Consider the following 16,397-nt stretch of genomic DNA (forward strand, 5'->3'; position numbering starts at 1 on the left):
ATGGGGACCGTGGGGACACCGGCACCATGGGGACATGAGGACCATGATGACCACAGGGACCACGGGGACCTTGAAGGGGCATGGGGATACCAGCACCATGATGACCATGGGGACATGGGGAACATGGGGACCATGAGGACCATGGTGGGGGGACATGGGGACCACAGGGACAGAGCAGGACACGTGGGGACTATGGGGACACCAGCACCATGGGGACATGGGGACCACGTGGACACGGTGGGGACCACGAGGACCACAGGAATATGGGCACCGTGACCACCATGGGGACATGGGGACCAGGGATACAGTGGGGCACATGGGGACCACGGGGACACAGACATCACAAGGACATGGGGACCATGGGGATGTGGGGGGACATGGTGGGGACAGGGCGGGACACACGGTGGGGACGGGCCACCTCACCTTGTCCTGCAGGTGCAGGTTGTTGTTGAGGAACTCCCGCACCTCCTCGTCCGTGTCTTTCTGTGTGTGGGGGGACAGGACAGGGTGACGTTGGGGGCTGTCCCCAACCCTGTAGACTGTCCCCAACCACAGGGGCTGTCCCCAACCCCGAGAACTGTCCCCAACCCCCCTGCCCACCAGGGCATAGCGGCTCTTGGCCAAGCTGATGAGCTCCTGGTCAGTGGGTGAGCACATGTTGAGGCCGATGGGCAACATCTTCTTCAGCGTGGCCACGATGAGGGAGGTGTGGACCGAGTACCGGTCCCCACGGCGCTTCTTCTTCGTCCGCTCCTGCTCCGAGCCACCCCCCTGTGGGGACATGGATGGGGACATCAGGGCCACCACCCCCAGGGTTCGGAGAGGGTGGGGGGGGGCGGTCAGGGACAGGAGTCCCACGTCATGGGGACATCAGTGGTGGGAACCCCATGGCGTAAGGATGAGGGACATCAGCAGCGGGACCCCCATGTCCCCGGGGACATCAGTGTCCCCCGTAAGGTTGGGGACATCAACTCCGGGATCCCTGTGTCATGGGGACAGGGACTGGGGACGTGAGAGCCAGGACCCAGGTGCCACATGGCTCCAGCAGCCCCAAGAGGTCCCAACTGTGGCCCCATGGGGCAGGAGCCCAGGATGCCCTTGGGGGTGACAGTCGTGGTGGCCCCATAGAGCATGATCCTGGAGGGTCTTGGGGGTCCCAACCAAGGTGGCCCCATAGAGCACGACCCCAGGATGACCTTGGGGGTCCCAACTTGTGGTGACCCCATAGAGCAATACCCCAGGATGTCCTTGGGGGTCCCAGATTGTGGTGGCCCCATAGAGCTCGATCCTGGAGGGTCTTGGGGGTCCCAACCAGGGTGGCCCCACAGAGCAAGACCCTGGAGGGTCCCAACTGAGGTGGCCCCACAGAGCAGGACCCCAGGATGCCTTTGGGGGTCCCAGTCGTGGTGGCCCCATAAAGCAGGTCCCTGGAGGGTCCTGGGGGTCCCAGCAGTGGTGGCCCCAGGGGGCAGGACCCCGGGGGGTCCCTGGGGCCCCCTCCCAGCACAGCGTGGCCCCGCTAACCTGGCCATCTCCGGACTAAGGTGCCAGCGCCCGCAGCCAAGGGCAGGAGAGAAGAGACAGCGTTAGGTCCCCGTCCCCACGTCCCTGGGGGCGGACGCGGGGGGCTCGGGGGGCAGCAGGAGGGGTTGGGGGGCAGCAGGAGGAGCAGGAGGGGTGGAGATGCCTGAGTTTGGGGGGGATTGGTGGGGGCTGAGAGTACCAGGTAGACTGGGGGAGGTTGGGGGTATCAGGTGGGTTGGGAGGGATGGAGATATCCGGGTCTGGGGGGGCTCTGGGGGGAGCTGGAGGTCCCAGGTGGGGTTGGGGGTGGTTTGAGGGTACCAGGGGTGCTGGGAGGGATGGAGGTGCCGGGAGTTGGGGGGGGTTTGGGGGCAGTGGGTAGGTTTGGGGTGTTTTAGGGGTTCCAGGGGTGCTGGAGGAGGGACGGAGGTGCCGGGAGTTGGGGGGGGGTTTGGAGCAGAAGCTGGGTTTTGGGGTGTTTTAGGGGTTCCAGGGGTGCTGGGAGGAGGGATGGAGGTGCCCGGGGCTGGGGGGGGTTGGGGGCAGCGGGTGGGTTTTGGGGTGTTTTAGGGGTTCCAGGGGTGCTGGGAGGGACGGAGACCCCTGCACAGGGGGGCTTTGGGGGTACCAGGCAGACTTGGGGTTGGGTAGACACCCCCCATGCATGAGATTGGGGTGCCAGGTGGGCGGGGGGTGCAGGATGAGGGGGTCTGGGGGTGCCAGGCAGGTCGGGGTGCAGCCGGGGGGGTGCACCCACCCCCCCCACTCCCCCCCCACCTTGGCCATCTTGCTCTTGCTGTCGGCGGTGAGGAAGGACATGTTGTTGATCTCGTTCTGCACCACAAAGTTCTGCTCCTCACGCTTGAAGTTCTGCCAGGGGGGGACACAAAGGGCTGAGCGACCCCCCCTGGGTCCCCTGAACCCCCCAACCCAGCCCCTCCAGGCACCGCTGTCCCCCCTCGTGTCCCTCCCCCCACTCACATGGGACTTGGACCAGTAGATGAAGACCTCCCCGACCATGCGGAACAGCTCCTCTGCGTCCTCGTTGGGCTCCGTCAGCCACTTGGCCCTGCCGGACACGTGGCCACCATCAGTGGGTCCCCGTGGCCACCATCAATGGGTCCCCATAGCCAACACCAGTGGGTCCCTGTGGCCACCATCAGGGATGCCCATGGCCAACATCATTGTGTCCCCACGGCCACCATCAGGTCCTCAGGGTCACCATCAGTGGATCCCCGTGGCCACCATCAGGGATGCCCATGGCCAACATCATTGTGTCCCCACGGCCACCATCAGGTCCTCAGGGTCACCATCAGTGGGTCCCTGTGGCCACCATCAGGGATGTCCACTGCCACTATCAGTGGGTCCTCATGGCCACCATCAGGTCCTCAGGGTCACCATCAGTGGATCCCCGTGGCCACCATCAGGGATGCCCGTGGCCACCATCAGGTCCTCAAGATCACCATCAACAGTTCCCTGTGCCCAACACCACCAGGTCCCCATGGCCACCATCACTGTATCCCCATGGCCACCACCATGACTGTGCACGCCCCCCCCTTTCCCCCTCCCTCCCCCTCCTCTTGGCTCCACCCCAGGTGGGCCACGATCCCCCAGGGGTCCCCCCCGTCCCCCCCCCTCACCGGCTGTTGTCCACGTAGCGGATGAGGAGGGGGTAGAGCGCGTAGAGGTCGCGGCAGAGGACAGCGAACTCGTCGCGGATGAGCAGCTCGGCGTCCTCGCCCTCGGCCTTGGCCTCCATGCGCAGCTGCTCCTCCTCGGCCACCACCTTCCCCGCCCGCTTCTTCAGCTTCTCCATGGTGGGGATGAAGTGGGAGCGCAGCAGCTCCGGCTTCGCTTTGCTGACGATGGGCTGGGCAAACACTGGGGCGGGGTGGGGTGGGGGCGTGGGGGTGGTTGCAGCCGAGAGACACACCCGGGGATGCCCGCACCCCCCTGAAACCACCTGTGGCCACCAGCACCCTCCTGGGACCACTCAGAGCCACCAGAACCTCCCTGGGACCACCCGTGGCCATCAAAACCTCCCTGGGACCACCTGTGGCCACCAGCACCATCTGTGGGACCACCCATGGCCACCAGCACCTCCCTGGGACCACTTAAGGCCACCAAAACCTCCCTGGGACCACCTATGGCCATCAGTACCATCTGTGGGACCACCCATGGCCACCAGCACCTCCCTGGGACCACTTAGAGCCACCAGAACCTCCCTGGGACCACTTAGAGCCACCAGAACCTCCCTGGGACCACCCGTGGCCACCAAAACCTCCCTGGGACCACTTAGGGCCACCAGCACCTCTCTGGGACCACCCATGGCCACCAGCACCTCCCTGGGACCACTTAGGGCCACCAGCACCTCCCTGGGACCACCTATGGCCACCAGCATCATCTGTGGGACCACCCATGGCCACCAGAACCTCCCTGGGACTACTCAGGGCCACCAGAACCTCCCTGGGACAACCCATGTCCACCAGCATCACCTCAAGAGCCACCCAGGGCTGCCAACATCATCCTTGGACCTACCCAGGGCCACCAGCACCATCCTGGGACCACCCATGTCCACCAGCATCACCCCAAGAGTCACCCAGGGCCCCCAGCGCCATCCTGGGACCACCCAGGGCCAGCAGTAGCCCCCTTGCATGGCCCCTCGCCCACCTGCCAGGCGTTTCATCCAGGAGGCCTCGTCGATGCCCAGGTTGTTGACCACGATGCGCAGGATGTTGCCCAGGAGGGCGTTGAGGTGTTGGCCGGTGACGGCGGTGGCCCACGGGCCCTGGGCTACGGTGTCGGGGCCACGCTCCCACCAGCGTGGCAAGTAGTTGCAGAGCATGGGGAGGGTCACCTCGATGACGTGGGGCATCTCGGTGTAACGGGCCCCCGATTCCGCCAGCCCCCCGATATCCCGCATCAGCCGCTCCAGGTCGGGGATGTCGGGGCACATCTCCTCCACCCGGCTGGGGAGCCCCAAGACTGCGGCGGGGACACGGGGGGTGACACTGGGTTGGGGGGGCACCTCGTGGGGAGGGGATGGGGGGACCCCAATGTAGGGGGGGAATGGGGACGCGGAGCTGGGACGAAGGTGGGGGAGAGTGTTGGGGACAAGGGGTGTCACAGTGTTGGGGGGCATCAGGGTACCCTGGAGCTGGGGGGATTTAGGGGTGTCTGGACATTGGAGATGGGGGGACCCCAAAGTGGGGACAAGTGAGAGGGACAACGGAGATGGGGGGGACCCCAAAGTGGGGACAAGTGAGAGGGACAACGGAGATGGGGGGGGGACCCCAAAGTGGGGACAAGTGAGAGGGACAACGGAGACATGGGGGTGCCCCAAACCCAGGGCCACTGGGGGGCATCAGGGTACCCCAAAGGTGGGGGACCCCAAATCTGGGGCTATCTGGGGGGCACTGGGGGTGTCCCAAAGCTGGGGACACGTGAGGGGCATCGGGGCTGGGGGGTGCCCCAATGCAGGGGGCAAACAGGGCTTGTCCTGGAGGGGTGTGTGACGGGGCAGCCCCTGGGCCACAGGGGGGTCAGGGGGGGACATGAGGGGACACGGAGGGACATGGGGGGACATGGGGGGCCCCCCCACACTCACTGGCCCGCTCGCGGTGGGACTTGGTGCTGTAGACGGAGCAGGGGTTGAACTCGTTGAGCTGCGGCTCCAGGAAGGCCACGGGCATGGCGGCGGCCAGGCGGGCCAGGCACTCCCCCAGCGCCGGGCGCTGCCTGTGGGGCACGGACGGGGTCACCCCATGGCGCCCCATGGCACCCCACGGCACCCCACAGGCCACCCCATGGCACCCCACAGCACACCAGGGCACCCCACAGCACCCCACAGCACCCCACAGCACCCCAGGGCACACCAGGGCACACCAGGGCACCCCACAGGCCACCTCACGGCACCCCATGGCACCCAACAGCACCCCATGGCACCCCACAGCATCCCATGGCACTCCACAGCACCCCACAGGCCACCCCATGGCACCCCACAGGCCACCCCATGGCACCCCACGGCACCCCACAGCACCCCAGGGCACACCAGGGCACCCCAGGGCACCCCACAGGCCACCTCACGGCACCCCACGGCACCCAACAGCACCCCATGGCACCCCACAGGCCACCCCATGGCATCCCATGATACCCCATGGCACCCCACAGCACCCCACCGCGCCCCACGACACCCCATGGCACCCCATAGCACCCCACGGCACCCCACAGACCACCCCATGGGCACCCCAAATCCACGGGCCTCCCCAGATCCACGGGCCCCCCAGATCCAGAGACACCCCACAGGAATAGGTACCCCAGGACCACCCCAGAGCCCTGGGTCCCCCACAGCCACGGGCACCCACGAGCACCCCCAGCTCTGCAGGTAAAGGGGCTTTGGGGGGGCTGTACCCCCCCCGGCCCCCCCCGCCCCCCACCTCTCCACGTAGGGGTTCCTGGTGGTGCCCAGCGAGTAGATGCTGCACAGGATGCGGTAACAGGACACCTGGACGTCATCGACTGTGGGGACAAGGGACAGTCAGGGCTGCGGTGGCCCTGTCACCCGGGGGGGCCCTGCCCCCCCAAACTGCCCCAGCACCCCCACCACATCCCCTTGTCCCCAGAGGGTCCCCCAGCTCCCAGGCACCCCCCATGCTGCCACCTTCCCATCACCAACGCACTGTCCTCTCCCCAATGTGTCCCCTTGTCCCCAAATGTCCCCAACGTGTCCCCATGTCTCATGTCCCTGCTGACTCCTCTTGTCCCCAAATGTCCCTGCTGACCACCCCGTCCCCAAATGTCCCCGTGTCCCCATGTCCCACGTCCCTGCTGACCCCCTGTGTCACTGAACATCCCCAACGTGTCCCCATGTCTCATGTCCCTGCTGAACCCCCTTGTCCCCAAATGTCCCCAATGTGTCCCCATGTCCCACATCCCTGCTGACCCCCCGTCCCCAAATGTCCCCAATGTGTCCCCATGTCTCATGTCCCTGCTGACCCCGCCTGTCCCCAAATGTCCCCAATGTGTCCCCATGTCCCATGTCCCTGCTGACCCCACCTGTCCCCAAATGTCCCCAACGTGTCCCCATGTCTCACGTCCCTGCTGATCCCCCATCCCCAAATGTCCCCAATGTGTCCCCATGTCCCATGTCCCTGCTGACCACCCCGTCCCCAAATGTCCCCGTGTCCCCATGTCCCACGTCCCTGCTGACCCCCCGTGTCACCGAACATCCCCAATGTGTCCCCATGTCTCACGTCCCTGCTGAACCCCCTTGTCCCCAAATGTCCCCAATGTGTCCCCATGTCCCACATCCCTGCTGACCCCCCGTCCCCAAATGTCCCCAACATCTCCCCATGTCCCTGCTGAGCCACCATCCCCAACCTGTCCTGTCTCCAACGTGTCCCCATGTTCTCGTGTCCCACATCCCTGCCAAGCCCCCCGTCCCCATGGTGTCCCCCCATCCCCACGGTGTCCCCCGCCGTCCCCAGGGGCTCACGGATGACGTCGTCCCCGAAGTGGTGCTGCGCCACGTGCTCGAAGAGGGAGGTGAGGACGGGCAGAAGGGCCACCGTGGTGTAGTTGATGTTCTGGGCCACGCCCTTGACCTGGGTGCGACTCTGCGTCACCTTCCCCAGCTTCAGGTTCTCCACCATCTTCTCGATGTCCTCGGCCGCGCTCTCGAAGAAGGAGCGCAGCCCCGCCTTGACGATCTCGGGCCCCGACTTCATCACCGTCCTGGGGACACACAGGTGGCCTTGGGGACACAGGGCATGGCCACCACCCCGCGGACATGCAGGCGGCCTTGGGGACATGGGGCGCAGGGACATGCGGGTGGCCTTGGGGACACGGGGCATGGCCACCACCCTGGGGACACGTGGGTAGCGTTGGGGACACGGGGAATGGCCACCATGCTGGGGACACGTGGGCAGCCTTGGGGACATGGGGCACGGCCACTGCCCCAGGGACATGCAGGTGGCACTGGGGACAGCGTCCTGCGGACACTGTGGGGACACTGCAGGGATGGGGGGACACAGGGCACAGCCACCATCCTGGGGACACATGGATGGCCTTGGGGACACGGGGCACAGCCACCACCCCAGGGACACATGGGCAGCCTTGGGGACATGGGGCATAGCCACCACCCCAGGGACATGCGGGTGGCCTTGGGGACACAGGGCATGGCCACCATCCTGGGGACACTCAGGTGGCCTTGGGGACATGGGACATGGCCACCACCCTGGGGACATGTCGGCAGCATTGGGGACATGGCACATTGCCACTGCCCCATTAGCATTGGGATGAGGGTGGCACTGGGGTGGCATCAGGTACTGGGGGACAAGGATGGCATTGTGGTGGCACCAGGACACTGCAGGGACATGGGAGACCACGGAGACAAGGATGGCATCATGGTGGCACCGGGACACAGTGGGGACAGGGATGGTGACACCAGGACACTGGGGGGATGGTGGGGATGAGGACAGGACCATGGTGGCACTGGTGGCCCCATGGGGATGATGGGGACAAGGACAGGACCATGGTGACACCGGGGTCCCACCCCACCTGGCGTCCAGGGAGCGGGCGAGGATGTGCAGGCAGTTCACCACGGCCGGCGCGTCCGTCCCTGGGGAGGGGACAAGGACAAGGACGGGGACGGGGCGGGGGGTCAGGTGCCACCAGGGCACCCCCCCTGTCCCCCCACCCCACCACGGGGTGTCCCCATCCGTGTCCCCTTACCGAAGAGCGAGACGCGGTGGCGGACGAGCGCGGCCAGCTTGCAGAAAAGGCTGATGTGGGGACGGGGGGGTCAGGGGGGGTCCCCAAGACCCCCAGCGAGGGGACAGGGCGGAGCCCACGTCCCCTTGACCAGCGTGGACCCCCCCGATTCCCCCCCAGAGCCGGGGGGGTGGCGATGAGCCACCCCCATTGCCCAAGGAGCTCCCCATGGCTGTGGGTCTGGGGGTGTGGGGGGGTCCGCGCACCCCCCCAGTCGGGGGGTGTGGGGTTGTGGGGGGGTTTGGGGGTGCAGGGGCGCCCCCCCCCACCTGGTGATCATCTCCTTCTCCTTGTTGGAGGCGTGTCCGCCGCTGCCCAGCACCTTGGCCGGGGTGGAGAGGAAGTAGAGGCAGTGGTTGTGGAAGTACTGGTTGATGAGGGGCAGCAAGATCTGGGGGGGACACAGTGTGGGGGGGTTCAGGGGGTGCCCCCCCCATAAGGAACCCTCAAGCACCCCCCAACACCCCATAAGTGACCCCAAACCCCTTCATATCCCCATAGGAACCCCAAGGACCCTCTAAGGAACAGCTCAACATCCTGTGGGACCTCAACGCCTTTTGGGGTGCACCTTGACCCCTCTGGGGGACCCCGAGGAGTCTTTAAGGGGACCCCAAGGACTCACAGGTCACGTGGATCCCATAGGGACCCCAAGCACCCCACAGGGGACCCCAAAAAGCCCATGGGGACCCCAAACACCCCATAGGGAACCCCAGATACTCCATAGGGACCCCAAACATCCCATAGGGGACCCCAAAAACCCTATAGAGGCCTCAAACAGCCCATAGAGACCCCCAAAACCCCATAGGGGACCCCCAAACAGCCCATGGAGACCCCAAACACTCCATAGGGGACCCCAGACACTCCACAGGGACCCCAAAAACCCCATAGGGACCCCGAACAGCCCATGGGGACCCCAAAAACCCCATAGGGACCCCAAACAGCCCATGGGGACCCCAAACACTCCATAGGGGACCCCAGACACTCCACAGGGACCCCAAAAACCCCATAGGGACCCCGAAGAGCCCATGGGGACCCCAAACACTCCATAGGGGACCCCAGACACTCCACAGGGACCCCAAAAACCCCATAGGGACCCCGAACAGCCCATGGGGGACCCCAAACACTCCATAGGGACCCCAAAGAGCCCACTGCCCCTCTCCCTGGGGTGGGGGGCTGATGGGGTGTCTGTGCTGAAGCCACCCGGTGCCCCCATTTCGGGTTCCCCCCCTGTCCCCCCCCCCTTTGGGGTCCCTCTGACCTTGGCGAAGAACTTGATCTCCTGCTCGTGGGGGGATTTCTCCACCCGCCCGCTGCTCACCACCGCCTCTGGGGGGGGGGGGGAGGGGGGCAGTCAGGGTGGGCACGGCAGGGGGACACGGGGACAAGCAGTTGGGGGGTCCCAGGGAACCCCGAGGGGTCCGGGGCAGCACTGAGGGGGGGATACTGGGATTGCAGGGGCACTTGGGGGGGGTCTCAAGGGGTCCAAGGGAAGTCTCAAGGGGTTCAAGGGGGTCTCCAGGGGGTTTCAAGGGAGGATCAGAAAAGTCCCAGGAGGATCTGGGGGCTCCCAAGGGCTGGGGGGGGGTCCCAGGGGATTTGGGGGGCCCCGGGGCGCACCCAGGTGGGCGATGAACTCCTGGGAAATGTCCATCCACTTGAGCAGCTGCTGCAGGAAGCCGTAGGCGAAGCGCTTCTCGATGGAGGAGGTGTCCAGCTCCATGTCCTTCAGCCCCCTGCAGCGGGGGGGGTCAGGGGAGGGGCCCTCACACCCCCACCCCCCACCTCCCCATCCTACCGACCCCCCCAAACCGGGACGACCAGCACCAGCGCACCCCCACACCGCCCCTGTGTCCCCCAAACCCCTCTCCCCCTGCACCCACCCCTAATCAAGACACGCCCCCCCCACCTTATCCCCAGCCCCCCTGTGCCCCCCCCTAGATGTCTGGGGCCCCCCCCAGCCCCCCACTCACCGGGTGACGGCATAGCCATTGAGCTGCAGGAACTTGAGGAGCTCCTGCGCCTTCTCGCGGTCCCGCGCCTTCTCCTTGGCCGTCAGCGTGTCGTAGGGCACGAGAAGGGGGTGGGAGCCTCCCCCTGGCACCCCCCGTCAGCACCCAGTGGCGGGGGGGGGGCGATGTGGCGGCGGGGGGAGAGGAGCACCCATGGGTGGGGATGTGGGGGGAGAGGAGCACCCATGGGGAATGTAGGTGGAAGGACAACGCTTGGGAGGGGGCAGCACCCATGGGGTGCATCCAGTTGGGGGGCAGCCCAGGTCCGTGGGGTGCCCGTAGGGGTGGGGAGGACACGGGGGTGCCCATAGGGTGGCGGGGGGGACGCACAGGGGGGTGCTCACCCTTGGCCTCCAGCTCCTGCTTCTTCTTGCGTCCCCAGGTGTTGTGGTAGTTCTCGGCCAACTGCTCCGCCATGGCCTGGGGGACACGGAGAGGTGGGGGGAGTCCGAGAAGGGCTGGGGGGGGGGACACGATGTGGGGGGGGGACATGGAGGGACACAGGGGGACACTCACCTGCAGCTCCCGCGACAGCGTCACCCCCGACAGGTCCACGGGCTGGGGGCTGTAGCCGTGGCTGGGGTCGTAGGTGGCCTGGGGGCGTGGGGACAGGGCAGCGTTAAGGGGGACCATGGGGTGGGGGGAACCCCCTGGACCCCCAGGGGTTTGGGGGAACCCTTCATCACCCCATGGACCTCCTCCAGGGGTTGGGGTGCCTCTTCACCATCCCATGGATCCCATGGACCCCCCAGGGGTTTAGGGGGCTTCTTCACCACCCCATGGACCCCCCAGGGGTTTGGGGTGCCCCTTCACCACCCCATGAACCCCCCCCCAGGAGTTTGGGGTGCCCCGTCACCACCCCATGGACCCCCCGAGGCGTTTGGGGTGCCCCATCACCACCCCATGGACCTCATGGACCCTCAGGGTTTCTTGAGGGGTGGGGGGGACACCCCGGTGTCCGGGCCCCACCTGGGCAGACTGGGAGATCTTGCGGGTTTTCTTCTTCTCCACCTTGTCCTCCTCACCCTCGCGGGCCTTCTCCACCATCCACTCCCAGGCCAACATGGCCTTCAGCGACTCCTTGATGGGCCACCGGTAGATCTCCTTGTCCTGGGGGGCGGGCGCGGGGCTTGTGGTTGGGGTTGAGGAGGGTGGATGGGGTTGGGGGATCCCAACGAGGTTGAGGGGGGATGGAGAGGGTTGGGGGATCTCAATGAGGTTGAGGGGGAACGGACGTGGTTGGGGGATCTCAATGAGGTTGAGGGGGATGGACAGGGTTGGGGGATCTTGATGAGGCTGAGGGGGGACAGATGGGATTGGGGGATCTTGATGAGGTTGAGGGGGATGGACAAGGTTGGGGGATCTCGATGAGGTTGAGGGGGAACGGACGGAGTTGGGGGATCCCAGCGAGGTAGAGGAGAGGTGGACGGGGTTGAGGGATCTCGATGAGATCGAGCAGGAATGGACGGGGTTGGGGGATCTTTATGAGGTTGAGGGATCTCCATGGGGTTGGGGGATCTCAATGAGATTGGGGGGGGCACAGAGTTGGGGGATCTGGGCAAGGCTGGGGGGTCCAGCCGGGGACACCCACGGTACCTTCTCAGAGAAAGTCTTGTAGGGTCGCAGCATGGGGTGGGTCTTGGCTTCTTCATCCACCGTCTCCCCGAAGGACCAGTTGTTCTGGATCTGCCGAGGGATGGGAACATCGTGGGGGGCTCTGGGACATCATGGGGGGCACTGGGACATCATGGGGGGCACTGGGACATCGCAGAGGGGTGACATGCTGGGGAGGGGCGGGGGGCAGGATGCCCAGAGGAGCCGGGAGAGCTTGGGGTGGGGGGTCAGGCAGGTGTGTGGGGACCAAGAGGGGCATAGGGGGGGTCATGCAAGTGCATGGGGAACATGGGGGGGTGCAGGGAGGTCCTGGGGGTGTCCCACAGGTGCTGGGGGGGCACCGGGGGGGTCCCCACCTTGTCGAAAGCCCACTTCTCGTGGGTGTACTCCGCGTACTTGTTGATGAAGCCATCGAGCTTCTCGGGGATGATGACGCTGGGGGGGGACGGACGGACACGGGGGGGGTCAGGATGGGTCTGAGCCAGGGCTCAGGGTGGGGGGGGTTGGGAGGGGGGGTCCTATGGGTCCTACTTGAGGGTCTCGACGGGTTTGGGGTCAAAGTTGCCCTCGGCGTCGACGGAGGCCTTCTTCTCCGTCTTGGAGGAGTAGCTGGCGTCCACGTAGTCGGGGGGGAGGGCGCCGGCGATGGCGCAGAGGCAGGGCATGGCCAGCTTGTACAGCTCCGCCTCGAACCGCTGTGGGGGGGGCGCGGGGGTGACCCCCCTGCCACCCCCCCCAAACCCTGCAGCCCCTTGGAGCCACCCGCTGTCCCCACAGGTTGCGCCCTCTGTGTCCCTGAAGTGTCCCCCCCACTCCCCAGACCACCCCAGGTCCCCCCACTCCCCGTGTCTCCAGCCTGGTCCAGCCCCACCCTGTCCCTGGGGGGGTCAGGCCCTGCGTCCCCAGTCCCCTGGCCCCATCGTCCCCATCCCAGTCAGCCCCATGTCCCCATCACCCCAACCCCCGTGTCCCCATCCCCATGTCCTCACCACCCCTATCCTGGTGTCCCCATCCCCACCAGCCCCCTCCCAAGTCCCCATCCCGGTGTCCCCACCACCCCCATGTGCCCACCATCCCCATTCTTGTGTCCCCACCAACCCCCCACCATCCCCATCCTGGTGTCCCCATCACCCCCATCCCACCAATCCTCATGTCCCCATCACCCCAATCTCCATGTCCCCACCCCTGTGTCCCCACCATCTCCATACTGGTGTCCCCATCACCCCCATCCCACCAATCCTCATGTCCCCATCACCCCAATCTCCATGTCCCCACCCCTGTGTCCCCACCATCTCCATACTGGTGTCCCCATCACCCCCATCCCACCAATCCTCATGTCCCCATCACCCCAATCTCCATGTCCCCATCCCTGTGTCCCCACCATCTCCATACTGGTGTCCCCATCACCCCCATCCCACCAATCCTCATGTCCCCATCACCCCAATCTCCATGTCCCCACCCCTGTGTCCCCACCATCTCCATACTGGTGTCCCCATCACCCCCATCCCACCAATCCTCATGTCCCCATCACCCCAATCTCCATGTCCCCATCCCTGTGTCCCCACCACCTCCATACTGGTGTCCCCATCACCCCCATCCCCATCACCCCAATCCCCACATCCCCATCCCCGTGTCCCCATCATTTCCATCACCCCCATCCCACTGTCCCCACCCCAGTGTCCCCACCATCCCCATCCCCGTGTCCCCATCCCAGTGTGTCCCCACCATCCCCCAGCCCCCCCCGTCCCCCCCCACCTTGTGGGCCAGGGACTCGAAGATGCCCCAGAAGAGCTTTCGGGTGAGGTGCAGCTCCTCCTCCGAGCTGACGCCCTGGTTGGGCCACCCGCTGGGCAGGCAGTAGTACTTCCAGCACCGCTCGTAGTGATTGGTCAGCAGCTGGGGGAGCGCGGGAGAGGTCACCCCCACCGCCGGGACCCCCCCAGTGTGTGGGGGTGTCCCCCCCCCGTCCCCCTCGGCTCACCTTGAGGGGCATCTTGGCGAACTCATTGAGGATGGGGACGTCGAAGACCAGGCGGCGGAGGAGGTGCTGCAGCATGGAGGGGCGGATGTACCTGGGGGGGTACAGGGGGGATTAGAGGGGGTTAGGGGGCTCTAGGGGGGTGTAGGGGGGATATAGGGGGGTGTAGGAAGTATAAGGAGGTACAGAGGGGATATAGGGGGGATGTTGAGGTATAAAGGGGTATAGAAGGGATATAGAAGGTGTAACGGGATATAGGGAAGATCCAGGGGAGAACTGGAGGTATAAAGGAGTATAGAGGGGATATAGGGGGTATATGGGAGATGTAAAGGGGTACAGAGGGAATATAGGGGGTACGGGGGAGACAGAGAAGGTACAAAGGTGTGTAGAGAGGATACAGGAGATATAAAGGAGTATAGAGGGGATATAGAGACATATAGAACATGTCAAGGTGTGCAACGAGGATATAGGAAAGATATAGGAGATGTAAAGGGGTATGGGGGGATATAGGGGGGATATAGGAGATGTAAAGGGGTACAGAGGGGATACAGGGGAAATATAGAAAATGTACAGAGTTACGGGGGGATGTAGAAGGTGTAAAGGGGATATAGGGGGGGATATGGAGATGTAAAGGGGTACAGAGGGGATATAGGGGGGTATAGAAGGTATACAGAGATATAGGGGGATATAGAAGGTATAAAGGGGATATAGGGGGGATATGGAGATGTAAAGGGGTACAGAGGGGATATAGGGGGGATATAGAAGGTATAAAGGGGATATAGGGGGGATAGAGGAGGTGTAAAGGGGTACAGAGGGGATATAGGGGGGATATAGAAGGTATACAGAGATATGGGGGGATATAGAAGGTATAAAGGGGATACAGGGGGGATAGAGGAGGTGTAAAGGGGTACAGAGGGGATATAGGGGACCTATAGAAGGTATGAAGGGGATATAGGGGGGATATGGAGGTGTAAAGGGGTACAGAGGGGATATAGGGGGGTATAGAAGGTATAAAGGGGATATAGGGGGGATATGGAGATGTAAAGGGGTACAGAGGGGATATAGGGGGGATATAGAAGGTATACAGAGATATGGGGGGATATAGAAGGTATAAAGGGGATATAGGGGGGATATGGAGGTGTAAAGGGGTACAGAGGGGATCTAGGGGGGTGCAGAGGTAGAGGTGATACAGAGGGACATGGGGGGATGCAGGGGTATGGGGGATATCAGGGGGTCTGGGGGGCTCTGGGGGTTCAGGGTCCTCTGGGGGGTGCATGCAGGGGTTCGTGGGGTGCTGTGGGGGCTCGGGGGGGGGTGTGGGGTGCCGCGGGGGGGCTCCCCCACCGGCAGAGGGCCATGAGACACTCCTCGATGACGTCGCGCTGGGCCTTGGTGAGGGAGCGGCCGCGGGAGAGGCGGTAGATGGTGTGGAGCATGGAGTCCACCATGATGGCGCGGTGCTCGGTGCCGGCGAAGAGCGGGGCGCACTTGGTGATCAGCGGCAGCACCGCCAGGCACAGGTAGCGGTTGAGCGCCAGCGCCATCTCCGTCGTGCTGAAGGTGGCCTGGTGGGTTTGGGGGGGAAAAAGGGGGCGGGGGGGGGGTCAGGGAACCCCCTCTTCACCCCACAGAGGGGCTCCAAGGGAAAGGGGTGATGGGGGGTAGGGCTGGAGGGGGCGGATCCATGCCCATGGGTTTGGGGGATCCCATGGCCATCCCATGGGGTGGGTTTGGGGGACCCCATGTCCATCCCATAGGGCAGGTTTGGGGGACCCCAGACTCATCCCATAGGGCAAAGGGGACGGATTCATGCCCATGGGTTTGGGGGATCCCATGGCCACCCCATAGGGCAGGTTTGGGGGGACCCCAGACTCATCCCATAGGGTGGGTTTGGGGGACCCTATGTCCATCCCATAGAGCAGGTTTGGGGGGACCCCAGACTCATCCCATAGGGTTGGAGGGGGCGGATCCATGCCCATGGGTTTGGGGGATCCCATGGCCATCCCATGGGGTGGGTTTGGGGGACCCCATGTCCATCCCATAGGGCAGGTTTGGGGGGACCCCAGACTCATCCCATAGGGTGGGTTTGGGGGACCCCATGTCCATCCCATAGGGTGGGTTTTCCCACAGGGTTGGAGGGGGCGGATCCATGCCCATGGGTTTGGGGGATCCCATGGCCATCCCATGGGGTGGGTTTGGGGGACCCCATGTCCATCCCATAGAGCAGGTTTGGGGGGCCCCATGTCATCTCACAGGGCATCTTTGGGGGGGACCCCATGTCCACTCATAGGGCAGGTTTGAGGGGGCCCCAGCCCCACTCCAGGGGGGCAGGGAGGGTTCCAGGTGACCCCATCCCCATCCCACGAGGCCAGGGCAGGTTTGGGGGTCCCCAGACCCACTCCAGGGGAACAGAACAGATTTGGGGGACCCCAGACTCACCTCAGAGAGGAAGGGAAGGGTTTGGGGGCCCCCAGCCCCACTCCAGAGGGCAGGGAGGGTTC

The 16,397-nt window shown here is 64.9% G+C and overlaps 1 protein-coding gene across 1 annotated transcript in view; it reads right to left on the bottom strand.

Annotated features, from left to right (window-relative positions):
- Positions 1 to 16,397, bottom strand: part of LOC141938815 (ryanodine receptor 1-like) — a gene marked incomplete at its 5' end in the record, with an annotated part of 78,872 nt that overhangs the window by 23,913 nt on the left and 38,562 nt on the right. The window contains 25 exon segments of the mRNA XM_074857826.1: positions 424 to 483; positions 601 to 771; positions 1,525 to 1,539; positions 2,302 to 2,394; positions 2,506 to 2,593; positions 3,165 to 3,405; positions 4,195 to 4,509; positions 5,132 to 5,262; positions 5,961 to 6,042; positions 7,019 to 7,257; positions 8,083 to 8,143; positions 8,257 to 8,306; positions 8,565 to 8,686; positions 9,554 to 9,621; positions 9,913 to 10,028; positions 10,266 to 10,389; positions 10,649 to 10,724; positions 10,821 to 10,898; positions 11,274 to 11,414; positions 11,901 to 11,990; positions 12,275 to 12,353; positions 12,450 to 12,613; positions 13,674 to 13,814; positions 13,900 to 13,990; positions 15,241 to 15,461. Coding sequence (XP_074713927.1) covers positions 424 to 483; positions 601 to 771; positions 1,525 to 1,539; positions 2,302 to 2,394; positions 2,506 to 2,593; positions 3,165 to 3,405; positions 4,195 to 4,509; positions 5,132 to 5,262; positions 5,961 to 6,042; positions 7,019 to 7,257; positions 8,083 to 8,143; positions 8,257 to 8,306; positions 8,565 to 8,686; positions 9,554 to 9,621; positions 9,913 to 10,028; positions 10,266 to 10,389; positions 10,649 to 10,724; positions 10,821 to 10,898; positions 11,274 to 11,414; positions 11,901 to 11,990; positions 12,275 to 12,353; positions 12,450 to 12,613; positions 13,674 to 13,814; positions 13,900 to 13,990; positions 15,241 to 15,461 — 3,057 coding nt within the window.

This window comes from Strix uralensis, unplaced genomic scaffold (genome assembly GCF_047716275.1).
Source record: "Strix uralensis isolate ZFMK-TIS-50842 unplaced genomic scaffold, bStrUra1 scaffold_325, whole genome shotgun sequence".
Lineage (NCBI taxonomy): Eukaryota > Metazoa > Chordata > Aves > Strigiformes > Strigidae > Strix > Strix uralensis.